The 22169-nt window shown below is 37.1% G+C and overlaps 1 protein-coding gene across 2 annotated transcripts in view; it reads right to left on the bottom strand.

Annotated features, from left to right (window-relative positions):
- The window catches only part of THSD7B (thrombospondin type 1 domain containing 7B), a 491576-nt gene that overhangs the window by 84562 nt on the left and 384845 nt on the right, over positions 1-22169 (bottom strand). Inside the window, exons 15-16 of one of the 2 annotated variants that reach the window (XM_034786451.1) lie at positions 21364-21542; positions 16843-16848 (exon numbers count right to left, since the gene is read on the bottom strand). In XM_034786451.1, coding sequence (XP_034642342.1) covers positions 16843-16848; positions 21364-21542 — 185 coding nt within the window. The remainder of the gene's footprint in view (positions 1-16842; positions 16849-21363; positions 21543-22169) is intronic. The other variant, XM_034786452.1, reaches the window with a different exon arrangement.

Here is a 22169-nt window from a genome sequence, read left to right as displayed (position 1 = left end):
TTCACAGGAAGGTTTAGTTTCAATGAATCAGCACCTTCTAATGAAAAACTTATGAGCTTAAAATTCCCCACCCTACTCTCAAGATTAGTACAAAAAAAATTCCATAGACGTTCTAGCAGTTCTTAGCTTTATAAGGCCTTAAGGTTGCTTGATTTTCCTCTCACATTGGAATAACTTCACTGAAGTTGTGGCAGTTCACCAATGTGAGAGAAGACTCAAGGTTTTGAAAATACCATAAATACCTTTCAGAAGTAAATCTGAGTTATTTTAATAGAGCACTGAAGTACAATAGAGTGCACCCACTCTGTCCTGTGGATGCGGAGATCTTTTTCTTGGAAACCCACAATTAAAGAGTGAATCACAGACAATGTTCTTGATGAAATCTTGAACTAAATGTAAATTAAATGAGCAACTACTGTAGGTGCAATCTTTGGCAAAGGAAAAAGTGAACTATTTTTTGCTTTTAGCAACTGTGGTATGGTTTGTGCTACTTCAGTTATCTAGGTGAAGAGATAAGTAGATTTAAAACAATCTAAATATGATTAAGATAACTTGTTTTTCACAGTTTACCATAAAATGGGAACAAAACAAGAAAAAGTTGCAGGAATTGCCTTTTGATCTAAAATGTCTTCTTCTTTACAGCGAGGGCTGTCTACAAAGCTGAGTGCGGATTACAGAGAACTGATGCTGCCGTAGTTTTGATACCAAGAAGGAAAGGAGCTGGTAGTTTGGTGGAGATGAAATATTAATGTATTAGGCCATTCTGGCTCCCATATAAGTTAGTTAAGGGGAGTTTTAATCAAGTGAATTTAGTTGGAGCAGGATGAGGCCCATTAGTTAATCAAACAGTTTTCCTTCATTTTTATTGTACATATTTAAAATTATTAAAAAGAAAAAAAGCAATAGGCAGGTAGCGTATTATCAATGAGCTATTCACTTTCAATACTTTCATTATCCTCATACATTTGAAATGTAATAGTAAAAACTAATATATATTAACCTGGTAATTCTGTTAAATGGAGCCCTTTCAGAAGTGAAATCTAGGTACCTACATACTGTGTCCAGATACTGAAGTCATGCATGAACTAAAAATATCTAAACCATCATTTCTTCCATGGAACTTAATGGAGGGAGACCACAATAACAGCAGTGATAATTTGCACAATGCAGTGCAACGCCGTACAAGAATTTGTGACTTTCATCCTAGTTCACTCTAAACGAATGTTATTATCTTAGAATTTTATTGTGGGCTGGTTTTATTCCTCTGTAATTTCTTCTGGTGAGGAATATTCCTTTCCTTTTAAATTTCTGAGATGCAAAGGGAATCTGTCAAGCATGTAAATGAACACTAAGCAACCAGTTGTGTTATCAGTGTATGTGTGACACCTGTAAATGATAAGTCTGCTCAATGAATTCTAAAAACTGATTTCCTGATATGAGGTCTCAATTACAAAACACAGCATATATAATAATGCAAGCCAGCTATAACCACACAATTTTAGGGCCATGCATTCAAATAATTCATATTTCTCTCTTGGCACAGAAAACCTTTATAAGATACAAACAATCTGTATTTCATAATTTAAAATCTACAATAAAATATTTGCAAAATATTATTGGGCAAGTTTAAGAGCAGCATGTGGAGATTTGGCTGTCTCTCTCATTAAAACTAATGGGTGCTAACACCACTAGTGAATTTGGTAAATGCAAAAAGTGTGGGAAGAGGTGTAGACAACCAGGTATAGTCAAAATTGGTTCATGTATCCCATATTTGGAATCTGGTTCTGTTACTAGAGAAATTGAAGTGACTATATCAGAGCCATTTTGTGCACTCAGCCACCATTAACTGGAAGAGAGAACAACACATAGTTAGAAATAATTTGAGCTTTGTATAAGCGTACAAAATAACTGCAGCTGCAGTTTTGCTGATAAGAATGGAAACTAAAATTGGAAGAATCATGAGAATGGGCAGAAGTGTGGATGGCTGAGCTTGGATCTGGGTGTTCATGATTATGAGTTTTTGCTGATATTATGACTAGGAGTTGCTTGCTGATATTAGGAAAATTGTTAGAGTGCAAGGGTTTACTATGAGTTATTAGCTTAGTTTTCAGCAACCTATAAAAATTAGTCAGAATGTGTAATTTGGAGAAGTTTGAAGATGTTTTTCTATGAGCTAGGAGGCCAAGATCCAACTCTCAGGTGGCTAGGAGGAAGGCTGGCCACCAGAAACCTGCCACTGACCACTCAACAGCACCTCAGATTTTGGGTAACTATATCAGGGTTGCTCTAGACTATTGTTATTTTAGATGTGTGCTTTAGACTCAATAAAAAAGATTTTTAGAGGAAAAAACACTCTTGTTTGTACCAATCATTTATCTGACGGAGAAGCTGTGTCCCGCATCACTTTATTTCCTGAAACCTCCTGGAGATAGGAGAATATAAGTTAGTGTAGATTCAGGTTGAGAAAACCCTGTGCAACAGTTCTGTGGTTAGGAACTTCTCACCTGGATATAGTGTATACCAAGGATTCATATATTTTTGAAAATGAAAATGTTACAGATTTCACAGAGACACTGAGGGAATGCAAATTATGTAAAAATGAATATATGAATTTTGATGAAAATATTTGATGGGGAGAGCAGCCCAGAGCCCAGGCTCTAGCCCAAGCCTGAACATCTACATTGCAATTAAACAGCCTATACCCTGAGCCCCACGAGTCTGAGTCAGCTGACATGGGCCTGTCGCAGGTATTTAACTGTAGTGCAGACATACCTGAACTGGATATGCTAAATATATCCTATATGTAAGTATTTAGCTTGATTGAGTTTCTTCATCATCTTTACAAACTTGACAGCTCAGGACTGATGAGCAATGTATGTACTTTATACTATGGGGCACAATCTTTCAGACTTCACTCTCCAGAAACGAATGTTACTTCAATGGATGTTACAGGAACATAAGGACTATTTACTTTATTTTACTCACCTGCAAGACTTTCCAAAGTCTATGTTTTCTGCCCACCAGATAATTACTCTACTAATACCTGGTTTATACAGACAGAAAATTTACATTCTCTCTCCACTACACAAACTCAAATTATAATTGATTTCTCTGATGGATTTTCTAATGCATATCTATTGCTTCTCTAACTACTAAAGTCCCGACTTACTGATGTTTGTTTTATCTATGAACAAATTCCCACAAATATAAATCCTGTCTGACACCAGCTCTTAGCCACAGGAAAATGAGACATAGAAGACCCCCCTTCCCCTCCAGAGATTCATGTTTTAGGAACATTATACTCAAAACAAGAGCCTGATTCTCACAAACACTGCTGGGTGTACTACTTACTTCTGACTTCAATATAACTACTTAAGGCAGCAAACATTATGGCTTGTAAGTGTTTGCAGGATCTGGCCCTTAATACAAATAAGACAGCTACATAGCCTTATGTAGGATATTACATGTTTACAACACTTTCCAAACATTAACTCATTAATTTTATAATGCTAAAGCAACGAACTTCAAGTGCTATATTTAACAGTTATTCTGGCATTATTAAATATATAAATTATAGTAATGAGAATTAAAATTCATTGCAATTATAGCAATAAATGTGGATCCAGATCTGGAAAAGGACTTTCTCAGTATTCTTGAGGTTTGGCCCTTTTTAAAAGAGCAAGATAAGAATTTAGCGTACAAATTTGAATCCAAATCTGGATTTCCTCAATTGCATTTGGTTTGGTTTCCATCTTTAATTTACTGATAATGAATTGCAAATTTCCAAATTTTGGAACATTTCAGTTTTTTTGAACTACCCTATTATGTTCTTTTATAGTAACTTCTTTTAAAGTGGGAAGTAACTGAGCTGCCTGAAAGTTAACTGCATTTTTTTTCTGAAAATTTTGTGTGTATTGGTGCAAGTTTGTCAAAGGGTGGTTATCTGAGAAAGCGGTTGTTGTGTGTACTCTCCTGCCTCTCTGTAGTTATAGTTATATAACTTCCAGATCATACACCAGCAGTATCACATTGTCTTTCTGACAGTCACAGAATTTATTAAGGATATTGCTTATTCCAATATTTTATCATGGATTGATATTATGGGTCTGGTCCTCCCCTACTGAAGCCAATAGAAGTTTTCCCTCTGACTTGAATACCAATAGGATGCGTCCCCAGCTAATACTTTTGACACAGGGCAGCTTGCTGCAACGAGACAATTGGATAGTTGCAGCAAAGATCATGCTTCTTAGATAGTGAAGGAATCATTTGAATAGATATTCCCAGACAGCCACAGATGCTTCTTCTGAGACTACTGAATGTAGATTAAGGAACAGATTCGACCTACTCTGAGACATTTTTAAACCTTTTATGGATTAAGGCCCACATTTTCAGGACTTCTCAACACCCAACAGATTCAACACAATGGGAGCTGCTAGCACTTACAGAAATCTAGCCACTTTATCTAGATGCCTACATCTTTTGAAAGGCCTGTGTCCTACTAGATGGTGAGAGCCCCTTTTGAGGTGCTGAGCACTCTAAACTGCCATTCAAATCCAAGAGACTGAAGGGTACTCAGCACCTGGAGGTTTGGGTCTCCATGCTCATAAGGTGATGTTATTCCTTAGAAATCTTTCAACAGCATTGTTCATCGTATTCTGTCGGTTAAGTTAGCATTCAGTGTAGGAACTTGGAGAGCCTTTGTGATATATACAATAACAGGAATAAATATGTGTTCATTAAGTACTTCCCCAGCCAAATGCACAGATCAAAAACAGGGCACATTTTTCAAAATTGCATACTGACCAGGTTTTTGTGCTTCTGAAAGTCCTACTTAGAAGAGACCCTACTGCTAAATCCATATACAGTTGAATGTTACTCTTTTTCATTTATTAATAAGACTCAATTTTAGCCTCTTCAAAAACCTCATGAAAATATCAGTTTGCACAATAATTACCAGTAATTGTCAAGTTCTTGAAACACAAAAAAGCATCAGGGAGGGCCATGGAAGCAGACAGAACATTGGATGGGGTGGGCCAGGGCTCTGAGGTCATCCTGAGCGCGCTCTCTCTCTCAGGTGCTTGACTGGCTGGTTCTTGCTCACATGCTCAGGGTGTGGGTTCAGGAAGAAACTTTCCTCCAAGACAGATTGGCAGTGACCTTGACATGGCAGGGGGAGATTTGCCTTCATCTGCAGTATGTGAGTTCGTATCTCTTGCTGGGATTATCTGGGTATATTTCACTTAATCATTTCCCTTCTATTGCAGGGGCCTCAGGCATTCATGCACCTTGGTCTCTCCTATTCTCGGTCTGGTTTCAGAGTGGTAGCCATGTTAGTCTGTATCAGCAAAATGAACAGGAGTACTTGTGGCACCTTAGAGACTAACAAATTTATTTGGGCATAAACTTTCATCAAATTAGGGCTGAATAAAGACTGGGAGTGGATGGATCATTACACAAAATAAAAACTATTTCCCCATGCTAATTTCCCCCCTACTGTTAGTCACACCTTCTTGTCAACTGTTCGAAATGGGCCATCCTGATTACCACTACAAATGTGATCTTCCCTTCTGCTGCTGATAGCCCACTTTTATTGATTTGTCTCATTAGAGTTGGTAAGGCAACTCCCATCTTTTCATGTTCTCTGTATATATCTTCCTACTGTATTTTCCACTCCATGCATCTGATGAAGTGGGTTTTAGTCCACGAAAGCTTATGCCCAAATAAATTTGTTAGTCTCTAAGGTGCCACAAGTACTCCTCGTTCTTTATTCTTGGTCTGTAGAACATAATAGTCTAGTCTCCTGTGGCCTGTAATACTTTGGTCTAATATTGGTTGTTGGTTTTAATATGTAAGTGTATGGTGGCCTGATATACAGGAGGGCAGAACAGATGATCGGGTGGTCCCTTCTAGGCTTAAACTCTATGACTTTCTGGGCCATCATAAAATAAAGCTTGGCATGGCCCTATCATGTGAAGAATGCTCACAATTCATTAGACTCAACTAGTCCTACTTGTGGGAGAAAGTTCACAGATTTCTGGAGTTAAGGACTTGAAATGCAGAAAATAAATCTTGTTCTTGTCATGTTCCATACAGCAATTTCTAACCCCTGTGACACTGTCTTGTGTAACATCTCTTGGAGAACAGAAAGGATTCAAGAAAGTGCTGCCTAAATACAATAATGCTCATATGGTTAAGACACAAACACTGGAAACAGCTGACTCAAGTAACATAAATCATAGAATGATTAAAAGCCCTCATAACTTACGTTTAATTGAGCAATAAATCACAACAGACTATGAGAGAGTGCTGATTTATGTACACAGTACATAAAATGAGACAAGGCAGAATACACATCATTATACAAGACGATCTCTATTCATTCACATTTCATTAATGCATAAAAATCCACTTCTCTTTAGTTTCTCGACCTGTGGTTACACCCTACAACATATTTATCTATAAGACAAACCAATATCTAGCTATCTAACAGTAAATTAGTGTGGATTAACCAAATCTGTCCTTTTCAAACATGTGAATCCTTAAATTGTAACCTTTTATATTAACAATAAAAGGCCATATAGGGACTGAACTCTGGCAAAATAGTAACTGCCTTTACTAAGAAGTAAAAGCCAGAACAGGCTAATCTCACAATACATTTAAGTAATAAGATACAACAGGTGGTTTATGTTGGATGATGATAATTATCCAGCAGAACAGCTCAGGTTAGGTTACAAGCCTAAAGAACCACTGAGTGAAATGTTATGCTTGACTTCAGCCAAACTGTATGGGAATAAATGAGTGCAACTGATGCAGAGATGACATGACTGCTTTTCTAGCACAAATGCTGAAATGTCAACTATGGGAGGGCTCTGAAGAAGTTCTGCATTCTACTGCAGTTTAGGGGTGGATTTTACTTCCCCGTCTTATAATATAATATAATATAATATAATATAATAATGGAGATATCCCATCTCCTAGAACTGGAAGGGACCTTGAAAGGTCATTGAGTCCAGTCCCCTGCCTTCACTAGCAGGACCAAGTACTGATTTTGCCCCAGATTCCCAAGTGGCCCCCTCAAGGATTGAACTCACAACCCTGGGTTTAGCAGGCCAATGCTCAAACCACTGAGCTATCCCTCCCCTCCCCTCCCCTTCCCTTCCCTTCCCTTCCCTTCCCTTCCCCAACTCTTACCCTCACACAGAAGCCAAGTACCCGGAATCTTTAGAACTGGAGTGAATTTCATCTACAGAGAAGAATCTATGCACTTAATCAACATCTTTGATACAGGAAAGACATGTCAATCCCTCAAAAAGCTGTAATTGGGCTTGCAACTCCAAAATCATAATGCAATTCTCTGTCTAGCAGCCTGTTAAGGCTGATGATCCTGATACTGTCATCTAAAAAGATGTCTAAGTTGAATATTCAGATGCTAGCTTAACTGTGCATGCTTAGTTGATGGCAAGTGAGGAACAATCTATAGTCATATGATGAGTTATCAAGAGATAGAAAGCGTTCAATTTCACTTTATTTTATGCTGCAGTCTTGGGAAAGTAGATCAAAAGAACAACACAGAAGGAGAATAATATTGTGTACTAAATGGATATGACAAAGCAAACTAAACAAGCATGAGTGGATTCATTTTTGGGTAATGGACACAATAAATCTCTGTAAGATAAAAGTATTAATTAGTACTAATGTAAAGAGAATATAACAGCAACATTATCTACTTGAAATGGCAAAACTAATCATTTTTATGTTAACAATGGAACTAATTCAGATGCTGTACATGAGTGCATACCTGACTTTTTAGTAAAATTTCTAAGTGTTGGGTATATGAATTAGCATAATTTATTTCTTCATGTTCATTCTCATTATTTTGGACTAGTACAACTTAATTTCATATATATTCACTGATTGTTAACAAGCTGAGTATCAGAAAGTACTGAGTCACATTGTTAGGAGGACAGGTAGGACACAGACAGAACTTCTCTGCTCTGGATGCTAAAGAAACTCCATCCATTCACTGGAAGTACAGATAATTTATATCAAACTCTCCTTTTGCTTAAGATAAACAAAACCAGCCAACCAAAGCTAATTCCTTGGTCCTAACTGAAGACGCACAAAATCTGTCAAGTGTGTAAGATAAACTTTCCTTTGTGTCTCCTTTTTTAGGGGCTTCTTCTGGCTTTCTTAACTGGCTTTCCCAACTCCAACAGTAATTTAAGTGCCTATAACAACAGAATTGCCCATATTTTTATCTGCTCCCCTTTCCAGCTCTGGAATGCCTTTGTACAATTAACTATTGGTCTGCTTCAATGATTTCACCATTTACGACCCCACTATTTTCCACTTCCATCTCTTATTAATCTGCTCCCTTCAACATCTTGATTACAGGTGAAATATAACTTCCTTAAATCAAAGTCTTAACTCTGTTGATTCATTTTTAGCCAGTAGCCCAGTGGGCCAGCTTACCTCTATTATATTCACTGCTTTGCATTATATTCTGCTTTATTATATTCAGCAGTAATGCAAGGAATGTACAGGCTTGTATCCTGTAAGACATTGGCTTCAGCAGTTAGCATGAGGCTTGAGGCCTATTAACTTTGGCATAGATAAACTTAGGTAACTCATAAGTTTTGGGGAATTGGAAGTAGAGTGTAGGGGGGGATTTTGTGCATAATGACATCAGCCAACCACAAAACATGAACTGACACCAGCTTCTGGAAGGTTTTGGACAGAACATCCGACCGCAAGAATGTCATGGCAATGAATTGCTGTATATGATAATGGGGCGAAATCATAAATACACTAACCTACAGGAGGAGGACACCTTAACATTGGTAAGGGAAGGAAGTACAAGTAAGGAAGAGGGGAAAAACCCCTGTTGAATATGCATTAGACATGGTAACATCAGCATCCCAAGACATCCCTGGCATCCCAGGACCGTAGGAGAGAGAGATATAGCCCTTGGGAGGGGGTTCCGGCGCACGGCGCTCGGTGGGGGTGCGGCGCTCTGGGGGGGTTCTGGCGGCGCTCGGCGGGGGGGCGGTGTGGCGCTCGGGGGGGAGTGGGCTCCAGCGCGTGGCGCTCGGCGGGGGGGGCGACGTGGCACTTGGCTGGGGGGGGTTGGGGGCGGCGCTTTTTTTTTTGCTGCTTGGGGACAGCAAAAAAGCTAGAGCCGGCCCTGGGAAGAACCACCACACGGCAGAACTTAAATTGGAGATTTCAAAGCAGTAGAGGGAATTTATCCGCTTGTCTTCCATTAAAATGAGTTGAAAAGATGTGATTAAGTCCCTTGCAGTGTTCTAGCAAATCTCAGCCCAAGTACTAACATACATATCTACAATATAATGATTGCAAAAACTAGGTTTATTTAGCATGGAAAGGAGAAAAGCTGGAGAGACCTTAACTGAGGTTTTCAAATGAATAAAAGGCTGAATGAACACTTATGAGTTTCTCCTTTTATAAGAAGGGGATGGTTAGCAAATTTGGAATAAGTAAAAGGAAATACCAATACTACAGTACGCGTGGGCCAGTTTTAAAAGTCAGTCTTTTTCTACAATTACCACTTAGTGGCATGTGATATCCCACAGTCTTCCTCTGTGCATGGGACAGAAGATGTGGTAGCTCAGATACCTTTGTGTGTACATTGTGACTTTTTAATTGCATTGCATTTTTAATAGTCACCACTGTACAATTAAATAGAAGCAACCAATGCCACAGGAGAATTTTTAGAAAAAACAGTTGGATAGTTTCCTGACTTCTAGCAATAGCAGCAGTTGTGCAAGGTTAGTGCAATAACTCAAATTCTTCAGGGTAATACTTGATCACCTGCAGGGGTCTACTTCTTCACACTTGTCTCTTTCTTGCTTACACACACACTCACGTGCGCACATACAACATTACACAATTGACTATGTTCATCATGGGGCAGATCCTCGGCAGGTGAAAACTGTCATCACTCCATTGAAGTCAATGGAACTACAACAAGTGACATCAGCTCACCAGTTGCAGATTTGTCACATGTTTGTTTGTTATGTCTTTCTCTGAAGCATCTGAATATCAGACTACATTGTATCATGATTGAACCTGACAAGGTAAATGATACTTGTTCATATTCATATTCTATATGTTCATATTCTATATGTATTATATATAGAAGTCATTCCTTAAGAGATATCATATGTCATATTTAAGTCCAGCAGTCTTGCAAGAACCATTTAAGAGACAGAACAAAGAACCAAAATGGGACATTATAGACTACTACAAAAATCACCTTTTAATTATACTGAGACTTCTTACACAGTCAAATCTCAAGTCACAATGGGAGGATTTATTCAGGCATCCTGTAATGTGGAAAAGTTTGCTGAGAACATTATTTTGTGCAGACTGTTTTATCCTTCCTGACATTATAAATGGCATTAGATTTGAAAAGGTATAGTTTAAGGTCAGTTGTAATTTCTGTAAAACGCCTAGCTAGTCAGAAATTTATTAATTTGCTATTTTAATTTAAATTTCATAGGAGTCAAAGTTACCTTGCTGTAGAGATGGCTTATTTTACTTTAAAATATCGATCAGATTGATTACATTGTATTGTAACTATAGACTAGATAATAAAATAGATGTTTGGGGAGGGTTTATTAATATTTGATGCTTTCTTGATCAACAATGTAATTTAAAAAAAATTAGAAAAAAATCTGCCCTAGCTACAATGGTCTTTCTGATATAGGTGTGAAGAGGTCATCCAGTGGCCTATACATAAAATCAGTATCCTGCTGTATTATAAAGAAATGGGACTTTGAGTAAGGATATATTCTAATGTAGAAAAGTTTCATTACAGGATAACATAATCATGTTTTTTCTGTATTGTACAAAGATAGGAAATCTTATATAGGCAGTGTAATTAAAAGTCATGCTTTGTAATATAGAGGAATATTCACTTTAAACATAAATATGCCATGGGAATTTATTTCTCACTGTAGATTGGGGCCTTTAACCAAAATGACTCCCTCTTCCTCACAGCTTGCATTCTTCCCCCATAAAAAAAAAAAGACACTGCATTTTGAATACTGCAATACTTTTAACTGAACAATATTCAGCTCTACAATGATACTATACTGGCTCATTTGAATTGGTGCAGGGTCCACAGAACCAATAGACTAGAATGTCAATAGGAACTTTAAATACCCTTGTATCTACACTGTATTTTGTCCAAAGGAACAAATAGAATGGGTCAAACTCTTACTTATTAACCAATGGTGAAAGTGTCTACAGGCAGAGATGACGCAAATGGCCCTGAATGCAGCAGCACTCCAGTAGTTCTCCTGAATGAAAGGATTGTGTGATATTGTTACCACAGAGAGAGCACTCATATCACAGTTCCTGGCTTCCTCCACTGGATCAGTCATGGCAGTGATACATGTGACCTCAGCATGCCCTGAGATCCCTCATACTAACTTCTTGCTGAAATAAGCTAAGCATGTAGTCCTCCTGCTGGTTCCTGAAGTTAGCATATGAGGAGCAGCTGGCCAGTGGGTATAATAACTGCTCCATTGTTTCTGAACAGCATGCATTTCATTCATGATGGTTTATCTGCCAATGTGAATGGAAACACATCACATAAGCCCAATCATGGGTATAAAGATGTGTTCTTTCTGACTTAACTTGCTCTCCTTGTTTCGTATCCTCATGAGCAAAAGTCTGGTGAGAATAAGTCTTGAGGTCAGTGAAACTTTCTCCACCAATATATGAAAGCATGAATCAGACCCATTCCAAAGATAACCTAATGGTTCAAAAAACACCGAAGACCTGATAAATGTCAAAACATAGATTTTTACCTATATAAAATAATGTAACAATGTTTAAAAAATTGACAATGGAAAGGAAAGATGGTATTGTCAAAAAAGCAAAGTCCTGAGAATCAGGAGACCTTGGGAACATCACATGCCTCAGTTTCCTAAGCTATAAAGTGGGGATAATATTTATCAGCCTCTTAATACGGTTGTGAAGCTTATTTCATTTATATGTGGAAAAAAATTGGAGTCCTTGGATGGAAGGTCTTACAGAACAGCAAAGAATTATAATTAATTTCTGTTAGGTTCTGGTTGACTTAGAATATGATCCAAAGGAATTGACATACCCCTATTTTGTAGCCATTACAACACAAGCATGGTTACATTGTCAGTAAGAGAATCTTTAGAATTGTTTTTGTTCTTTTATATATATAACTATATGAGAAAATAAAGACAAAGACAAAAAAATCCTACAATCTTAAATTAAATTTACCAAAGCAAAGGACTTCATACATTTTCGCTCTCTTTAGCTCACCCTATTTCTAGATAAAACTATCATATCTGTTATAATATGTACAGAAAAGGTTACCCATGGTCCTCAGAGTCTTGTACCACCAACTTAGACTACAACGGGTGAGTTAAGGACAAATTGGCATCTTTAACTTGGCACGTTCTTGCTTTTGTCTAAATCATAGTTGGACTAGCATGATTTTAACTATGTAACATAATATTTACCTTTCAGAATGAGTGTGACTGTTTGTTCTCCAGAATACAGAGACACGGGGTATTGAATATTACACTGGAAAGACTTTGCAAAGAAACATTAGAAAACTTTTTTTTTTTCCTGTTCGTTCCTTTAAAAAGGCTAAATCTGCTGCCAAGGAATAACTAAGGCATCAATCCTATTGTGCTCCTTTGCTCCTAATACAAAGACAAGCATGAGTAAGTTCAGCCTCAGTCTTAGCCATTGTCACACTGATTTATGACACACAGTCTTGCAACATGACATACTGTCCACTAGAGATTTGGCACAAGCCAAATTTCTTTCCTTAAAAATACTGCCCAAACTAATTTAACTTCTTTTCCTGAGGTAAAATGATAATACTTTTTCTATTGGGCAACTTGACCTTCTACGTCTGGCTTTCCATTTAGTGGCATTTCAGAATAAAACAATCTCAGTACATTTCCTACTCTGTTACTGCATTTTCTAGTGCATGGTCATAAAAGATATAGGGTTTTTTTCTTTCAAAAAAGCCAACACAGAATTTCAATCAGAAGATGCCATTACTGGCACATTTTCAATTCAACATATAGAGAATTAAATATACAACTTCCTTTTACAACAACAAAAACTCTTGGAATGCACATTTAATTAAAGACTTTATAGTGATTTTAATAAATGGAGAAATGCAATCTGGTCAGTAGGGCAAGAGGTTGCCAGTTAGTACCTTTAGGTTCTATTCCTGGCTCGTCTACTGGTTCCCTGTGTAACACTGGGCCAATTTGTGCCTCTGTCTAATCCTTTGTAAGGTGAAGATAGTAATTACTGTGAGGTAGATGAGTGTTATGAGACATAACTAAGGTTTGTAAAGTCCCTTCAGATGCTCAGCTAAAAGGCACTACAGAGCTTGAAAGTTAATAGGTATAATTATAGGGAAGTGTGAAAAAACTGCATATAGTATAAAGTGAAACAAGTGTACTTCCCAAGAAATTGCTGAGCTGGGCAATTTTGCATGGAAAATTAGTTCTCATGCATGAAAATGGGCCTATGCAATACCCCTATTCAATAGAAAACAGTTACACTCCCTGCTTTGAGAAAATGTGAAAGCAAACCTACACCAAGAACATTGTATCACCCCATCAGATTTACCAGTTTCCAAGCAGACTGCAGAATTATGAAAATCAAGTCAGAATTATGAAAAAAGCAAAATCCTTGGTGGGAACTCTGGGTTCCCTCCGAAGTATCTTTATATCCTTGAATCCTTTCATTTGAAAATAGCTTATTGAAGCTGAATGCACAATTTGTGGCTGCTGGGAATTAAAGAGCCTTACACAGACCACTGTACAGACATATCCAACAGAGGATAAGTCTGCAGTCTTCATGGAAACTGGCAAATCTGATGGGGTTCTCGATGTAGGTTTGCTTTCACATTTTCAAAAGGAAGGGGGAGTCTAACAGGCAGCCTACAAATGTCAGGCTTTGCTTTCTTTCTCCACTCAGGAAGTGGATGGTTATCCTGATGGAAAATAGATTGTATTCACTTCAAAAACTCATTTTAGTTTTAGAAAAAAAGTCTGCATGGAATACAGGCTTTTTCAGGTTTTTTTTTCCACTGAGAATTTTTTCCACAGAGCTGCAGAAAAAAACCACACAAATAATTTTTTCTATATTATTAAAAATGACTAAAATTGGAAAAAATACTATCTGTACTATAATCCTATCTTTTTACTTTGGAAATAAGAGAAAAACATCTCTTTTTCTGTAGGAGAAATTGAGGTTAAGGGCAGGATTTAGGTATCTGAAACTGAATTTGACATGAAGAAAATCAAAGAAAGTACAATGGCAGAGACAGTGGCAAAAAACACAAGGTTTCTTACCCTGGTTAAGCAAAGCCAGAACTTGCAGTTTTTATTTCTCCCATCTCAACAAGGTTCTCAGTGTAGCAATCTATCAATATCAATGATGGTTCTTTTACTTACTGGTCAGCAGTATACCGCAGTCCATATATACTACAGATAGTAGATAAAAGAAGCATATAAATAACTGCATAACGTTATTGTTATTGATACAATAGTTTTACAGAGCACAGAAATGGCTCCATAGAACTCCAGTCCAATAAAAATGTAAGATCCACCTAATTGTGCCTTTGGAAAGGAGTTGCGGAAGAGTGCAACCAGCACAATTCTGGTTTACATTTCTGTTAGAGCAGAACTGATTGCAGAAGCCAGACAGGTTGTACTGCAGTGAGTGCTTTACTACAGATATTTTTGACATAGTTAAAGACCCTAATCATGCACTTACCTGAAGAAAAGAGTAAGCCTGAAATTGACCCCAATTGCATGGGACACAGTCAAAATTAAGAGCATAAACATGAAATCTATCTACTAGTCACAATCAACCAGTGGACAGACAGATACATGCAAGAGGTTTTAACCCAGGTCTTGCAAATAAGGATTTGTATACAGGATGATGGCAGAAAAAGAGGAAAATATTGCAGTGCTCTCTGTCTGCTTCTCAAATCCTTCATTGTGCATGAAAGTCATTGTTTCCTGAGAATGCCTGATTATACATAAGTATGCACCTTGTTCCATATGTTGACCCGAGATAAGACATGACATCTTGCTCCATTATAGTTACGATTCTTACAATGACAGTTATATATCAAAGGGACTTCTGCAGTAAGAGCAAGACTGCAGACAATAGGATGTGGTAATATCTATTATTTAAGGTTGCTCATTCCTTTATCTCTTAGAGGTTGCTTTCAGAAACTGACAACTTTGGCATATTTTCATCTTTGGGGCTGAAATTTGGCATATTTGTTGTTAGCCCCAAAACATTTTTTTCTAAATGTTTTCTAAAAGTTTTTTGAAAACTTTAGAAAAACAGTTCTATCATTTTCTAGAATGACAAGAGGATATAAAAATTCAAGCTGCCTTAACTTTGGCATATTCAAACTTCTGATCGCTCTGCTTCAAAACTGTAACATTTTCTTCATGTAGGTTTTTTCTTTTTTTGTATAGGATATATTTCAGAAGAAGCAGATCTGTTGTAAAGTGTAAGGGTAATTGTACTTCTCATATTCCAATGTATCCATTGTCTTTTCTGGAGTGAACACTTAAAAATGTCAGTGAGGATAACATGTTCATTTTAAATCAAGGCAAAATATAAATTTTAACTGCCAGAATATTTTCCTACTATATTTGGATCTAGTAAGACTACCAATTCCTGCAAAGAATATGTAGTAAAATATACACAAGAAATGTTAAAGAATGCAGGAAATAAAATATTTGCTGTTATTTGTTCTCAGCAGGGAAAATCAACTTGCCAACAATATATTTCTGAGCAATCAACAAAGAGATGATCCTTAGAATTCATGAGTCTTTAAAATAAGATGCATTTTTGTAGTAATCCCAAAAACGTATAAAAATATTCAAGCTATATACCCCCTCTAGTTCGTATTTAACCTTCCATCATGTAGAACTACATATTGAACAGCCTAGCAATTGCATGCTGTGTTGTATATTTAAATAAGGGCCAAAAAGGTACAAATGTAAATGTTATGCAACTTCTAACACGCACAGCATAGCAGAGAATATCTGGCAACTAACCCCATAATCCAATCATCTGTTTATAAAAAAATGATATTGAACTTTTACATGTTGTGTCCATTTAGTGTTGAAGGTATTGCAAAAACAATTTCTAGCACTTTGGGTCCTAAAATCAAAGTGATACAGTATATCACATAAGTTTGTGTTAAAACACTGGCTGTAAATTTCTTTAAAATGCCACAATTAATCAACTGATTTCACAGGGAAATATGTAGAGCAATTTAAATGATAAGATGCATAGATCAAATGATTAGATTAGAATACCTCACACACACAGCCCACAAGGATTTTGTTTTTTAATCTAAGATGTATTAGAAAGTAACACAAAACCATAGCAGAAATCCATGAGGATCTGATTCATTCCACCAAATCTGTAATTCTCAGCTGGTTCCATGAATGAGAGGCAGAGACTTTTCACTGAATTAGTTTATTATAAGTATTAGAGAATTGGTTTACTATGAGACAGGTCTCCACACTTAGAAAAAACAAACTACTATGGCACAGACAGATGGTTAGAAGTTATGGCACAGACTAATGGCCGATATCATGAGCTGCTGAATGCTTCCTGTAAGGTGCAGTGTCTCCTCAGGTCCTATAAGATTTAGTGGTACCCAATAACTTGAAGGGGCACAAAACATGTCATGGGATCAGATGCTAAAATCCCTCCCTCTCCCCTAAAACTTTGGAACCCAAGTTTCTTCTGCAATCTCCAATGAGAAACCTGAGCCTAGAGACCTGGTCAAAATATTCTGGAATAAAATCAGGGGAATATCAAGCAGGGAGTAGGAAGGTGATATCACCTCTGTATAAAGTATTAGTGACACCATTACTGGACTATTACATCAGTTCGGGTGTGTACGCTTTTAAAATGATGTTGAAAAATTGGAAGACACTGAAGAAAGCGATATAAGAACCTTGTATTTAATATGATATGAAAAACATTCCTTATAATAAGAGAGTTAAGAAGATTAATCTATTTAGGTTATTGAAGAAAAAGTTAAGAGGCAAGTTGATCAAAGTCTATCAGTAACTACATGGAGAGAAGTTATCAGATGGCTCTTTAAACTAGCAGACAAAGGCATAAAAGTATCTCAGGGCTAGAAGTAGAAGCTAGAAAAACAGATCTCTAAAAATAATTGTAAATGAGAAATCGTCATCCAATAGGGGTGTTCCTACAGGGGTCAAACAGGAAATTGTTCTGGCCCAATACTATTCAATATCTTTATCAGTGATCTGAAAAACAATATAAAATCATTGCTGGTAAAGTTTGCATATGACAAAAAATTGGTAGAGTGGTAAATAATAAAATCAGGTCAGATCTACAGAGGGACCTGGATTGGTTGGTAAACAGGCCTCACTTGAACAACATACATTTTAACACAGCTAAATGTAAGCTAGGAACAGAAAATGTAGATCAGATTTATAGGGACTGTATAGAGCTCACTGCAAACATGTTGACAGGGTTTTTTTGGTCAAAATTTTCTGATTCATCAAAATGGAAGCATTCTATGAGGAAACGTCAATTTCAATGAAATTATGATGAAAACCAAGCAGGTTTCCTGCCAATTTGCCTACCCAGCTCCTTAGCAATCCATGTGGTGGGCTTCTAGGAAGCCAGCGTTTCCAGGCTCAAGACTGCTCGGTAGCTTGGGCTCCCATTCCATTCCTCAGATAATTTTGGTATTTTGGAATATCTGAATTAAACCAAATTTTGAAAAGCGGAAAACCTCTGCAAAATGAATTACAATTCTGTGCCCGGCTCTAGGGCTTGATTTTGAAAAGCAACGACTCAAAAGAGGACTTGGTGGATAATCAACTGAACATGAGCACCCAATGTGATGCTGTGGCTAAGACAGTTGTGATCTTTGGACGTATAAACAGGAGAATATTGAACAGAAGTACACGGCATCAGAGAGATCATTACTGCAATATTGCTTATAGTTCGTGTGCCCACACTTCAAAAACGACAGATTGGAAAGAGTTTGGAAAAGAGTTACAAGAATGATCTAATGATTAAAAATGTTTAATCTATAGACCTAATATAAAAGAAGGGTTAAGAGTTGTCTTGATCACAGTGAAAGTTTCTACATAGGGAGAAAATTTCTGTGTAGTGGCCTCTTTAATTTAGCAGACAAAGGTATAACAAGAGCCAATGACTGGAAACTGAAGTTTGACAAATCTAGATTAGAACATTGGAGTAACTTTCTTAGGGATGAGATGGCTTCTTCAGATTTTACAGTCATTAAATCAAGATTAGAGGTTAAATCCTGGCTCCATTGAAGTCAATGACTTCAATGGGACCAGGATTTCATCCTTGATGTGTTTCTAAAAGTTATGCTCCAGCTCATCGCAAGTTATTTGACTTGATTCAGGAATTACTGGGTGAAGTTCTACAGCTAGCATTATAAATAAGATCAAACTAAATGATCACAATGGTCCTTTCTGGCCTTAAAATTTGTGAATGTATGAAATCCAAATGGTCTTCCCTACCATCAGTTGGGAAATACAAATCCTATTTTGGGACTAATCATGATCATCACAGATAGAAACCTAACCTCATGCCACCTTACAGGTGTGCCTATTATCCATGTGAAAACTAGAGAATTTGATGCAGTTCTTCTGACATTAGAACCTTCCATTCATAGGCCTATTCCAACGCACAGAGAAGTCAGTGGGAGTCTTTCTAGTGAACCCAAAGGGCTATAGATCACATCTCATATGCCTAGATTAGGAGGCAAAAAAGCTCAACTCCATTTAGATCATGAACAGTCATGTTTCTTGGCAAGGATTATACACCAGTGAATCCCCAAAAGTCAATAATTCTCAACTTTTGACTGTTTCTTTCCTTTAATGCCTTTTAAAAGGGGTTTGAAATTAGATAATCTAATAGGCAAGGACAGGGAAAACTTTATAAAAATATATTTATTTTTAATAGACATCATCTACTGTATCTTTGGGTGGCAAGAGTTCATATCTTTTCATTATGAAAGGAGCTCATTGTCGCAGTATGAGTTACTGTAGGATAACATTTTGCTTGTTTGGTGATCTGCCTGCTCTTTAAGGGAAAGCACTGAGGTATGGATATAATGAACCTTACCTGCATTCTCATATTATATTTCCTGAGAACCTAACACTACTGTTAGACTGCCACCTTTCTTTTTCAATGCATAGAAAGCAATAAAAAGATTTAAAAGGTTGTCTATATCTAGAAGGAGAAAAGGATAAATTGTGAATAACATTAAGCCACTTCGAATCCAGGCTTTCAAAACTGTCATACAGAATGCAGTTACTGCGGCCCCAGTTGCAATTTAAATGAGTGGTTCCTCTAGCTGTGGGACCTGCAGGGTATTAGATAAAGAAAGACCTAAACAAATAACATTATTGCAAAGTTCCATCACATATATGTGTTTTTGTCCCTTTGCCAATTAATTTTGACAGACTGCACCTACTGAGATATGAGAGAAGGAAAAACTTTAAATAATACTTTACCAATTTGATTTAGGGTACAAGTGTGTAAAATCAATCAAAATAGTTATGAAAACATTATTAGTCTTGTTTCCACATATAACATTATTCAGGTAGCTGTTTCTAAAATGTTGACTTTTTTAAGGGTAATAATTCAGTCATGGTATTTTTTCCTATAACGCCATTCTTGGATATTAAACAGATGCAGATTAACAGTACAGGGCATTTCCATTCATTACAGCTTTAATCAATACTGTATTTTAGTAACACTCATGCGACAGTAATATTTTCAGTGAGGTGAAGATTTGTGTGTGCCTTCCATTCACTTCAATGGGCGCTACTGAATGCAACTTTGGCCCAAAGTGAGGTTACAAAGATGACTTTCAGAGTGAAAAATGAAGACAATGAAATCCTATGAACCTGATTTACAATTAAAATGAATTTAAACTCTAATATTTAAAAGGTAAATCTTGGCCTTACAACGAATGAGTAAATAGCAATTTGCTGGTGCAACATATGTATTTAACTTCTAAGCTCTTTGGGACAGGGACTGTCTTTTTGTTCTGTGTTTGTACAGCGGCCAGCACAATGGGGTCCTGGTCCACAACTGGGGCTCTGAGGGTTCTGCTGTGATACAAATAATAAAATAACAACAACAATGGCAGTTGGGGCAGAATTCTCAGTCACATGCAAATTGGGATACCCCAGACAAATGGCCTAGGAATGCTATTACAGGGCCTGGATATGCACAGGAGTAATGGCTGTGTTTGGCGCTCTTCTCCACCCACACAGGTGTGTGGTCCATTGTACATGCACTCTGTATAGATCCGCCATGCCGCTGTCAGACACACATCTAACCACTAGTGCAGAAATGTGCCAGGATGTACTTCTCCCTGCTCTTTAGAGGGGTACAGCGTGCAAATCAGGATCTGAATTCGTGTTGGATATGATGGGCTCAAGAGTGTGAAATTCCAGGGAATTATGTCAGGTACTGTATTTGACAGTACACAATTATAGTAAACTAAAGGACAGCAAAGGCACCTCTTACAAGAGATTTGTATTAACCTTGCCTTCTTAATTAGATGGCTGCCTCCAGGGGTGAGATAGAGTAAAGGTGAACATTTACAAATACCTGACATGAAAATTAAGGGAGAATTTATAGTGATGCTGAATGATTTTGTTGTGGTTCTCTTTGGAAACAAATAAAAAATAAGAGATGTATTACTTATATATTATGATGTCAGCTTTAATAGACAATCTCCTTTCACTGTATTAAATTACCATATTATCTGAAGAAATGTTTTCCTCCTAATTTTCCATCCGAAATAGTTTAGTGTTCTACTTACATGCATTAGTGCACATTCCTGAAAATTATCTTGTAATTGTCTCATAGTAACTTTATAGTACCTTTAAAAAATAAATAGTAATAGTTTGCACAATTCTAACCAGTAAGATTTAATTAGCAAAAAAATGTTATCTTTTGAAATACTTAAAAACAATTAAAGAAGACCAATTTTTTAAATGATCAAGTCAGACATGATCAAAAACATTAACTTAAGGCATGGAAGATTTTTTTAAAATCATACTTTGGAGTTTTTCTTCGAAGGATATCAAAATGAAATTTGAGGAGCTACCTCAGTAACTACTTTATAGAAACCATAAACTCTATCCATAAGCTATTTGGTTGAGAACAGTACTTATTTAATGGCTCCTTACACTACACTGATCAAAGCAAACATATTTGATAATATTTTATTGGCTACTTGATACACCTCACCTGATTCTTCAGATCCAGTGTTGGGCATGGACGACCTCCATTGTAAGGCTTTTCTTTAAGCCACTTGGATCGAATTTTCATTCCAGTTCCACAAGAAGAACTACAAGTGGCCCAACTAGACCAGTCACTTAGTTTGCAATCAAATGGACAAGGAATTACACAAGATTCTTCAATGTATCCTAAAACAAAAATTCAGGAAAGACATCTTAGTCAAAGCGATATGATATAAAGTGCATCTTTCTTTTCTTCACAAACTTCTCAGAGTAATGTTTGTAACAGTTTGAGAATCATCTAACTAGAAATACTCTATATTAGGACTAACTAGAAATGTTCTATAAGGCCTGGTCTATACTACCCGCCTGAATCGGCGGGTAGAAATCGACCTCTCGGGGATCGATTTATCGCATCCCGTCGGGACGCGACAATCGATCCCCGAATCGGCGCTCTAACTCCACCAGCGGAGGTGGTAGTAAGCGCCGCCGACAAAAAGCGGCAGAAGTCGATTTTGCCGCCGTCCTCACAACGGGGTAAGTCGGCTGTAATACGTCGAATTCAGCTACGCTATTCACGTAGCTGAATTTGCGTATCTTAAATCGACTCCCCGCTGTAGTGTAGATGTACCCTAGGACAGAAGAAAGTGAGAAGATATTATAAGTGTTACAAATATTGAGGGGAGAATTACAAATAACTTCAGTTAACAATAACAGTTGTTACACTGGTATCAAGAGAAGAATCCGTGTATGGTGAAGATACTTTTCTTGACACTTAATTATGGCAGTATTGGCTAGAGCTAACAGTGGCTAGGA

The sequence above is a fragment of the Trachemys scripta genome, chromosome 11 (assembly GCF_013100865.1).
Source record: "Trachemys scripta elegans isolate TJP31775 chromosome 11, CAS_Tse_1.0, whole genome shotgun sequence".
NCBI classification, from domain to species: domain Eukaryota; kingdom Metazoa; phylum Chordata; order Testudines; family Emydidae; genus Trachemys; species Trachemys scripta.
Note: the sequence above shows the minus strand (reverse complement) of the source record. Positions and strands in the feature narration are given on the sequence as shown.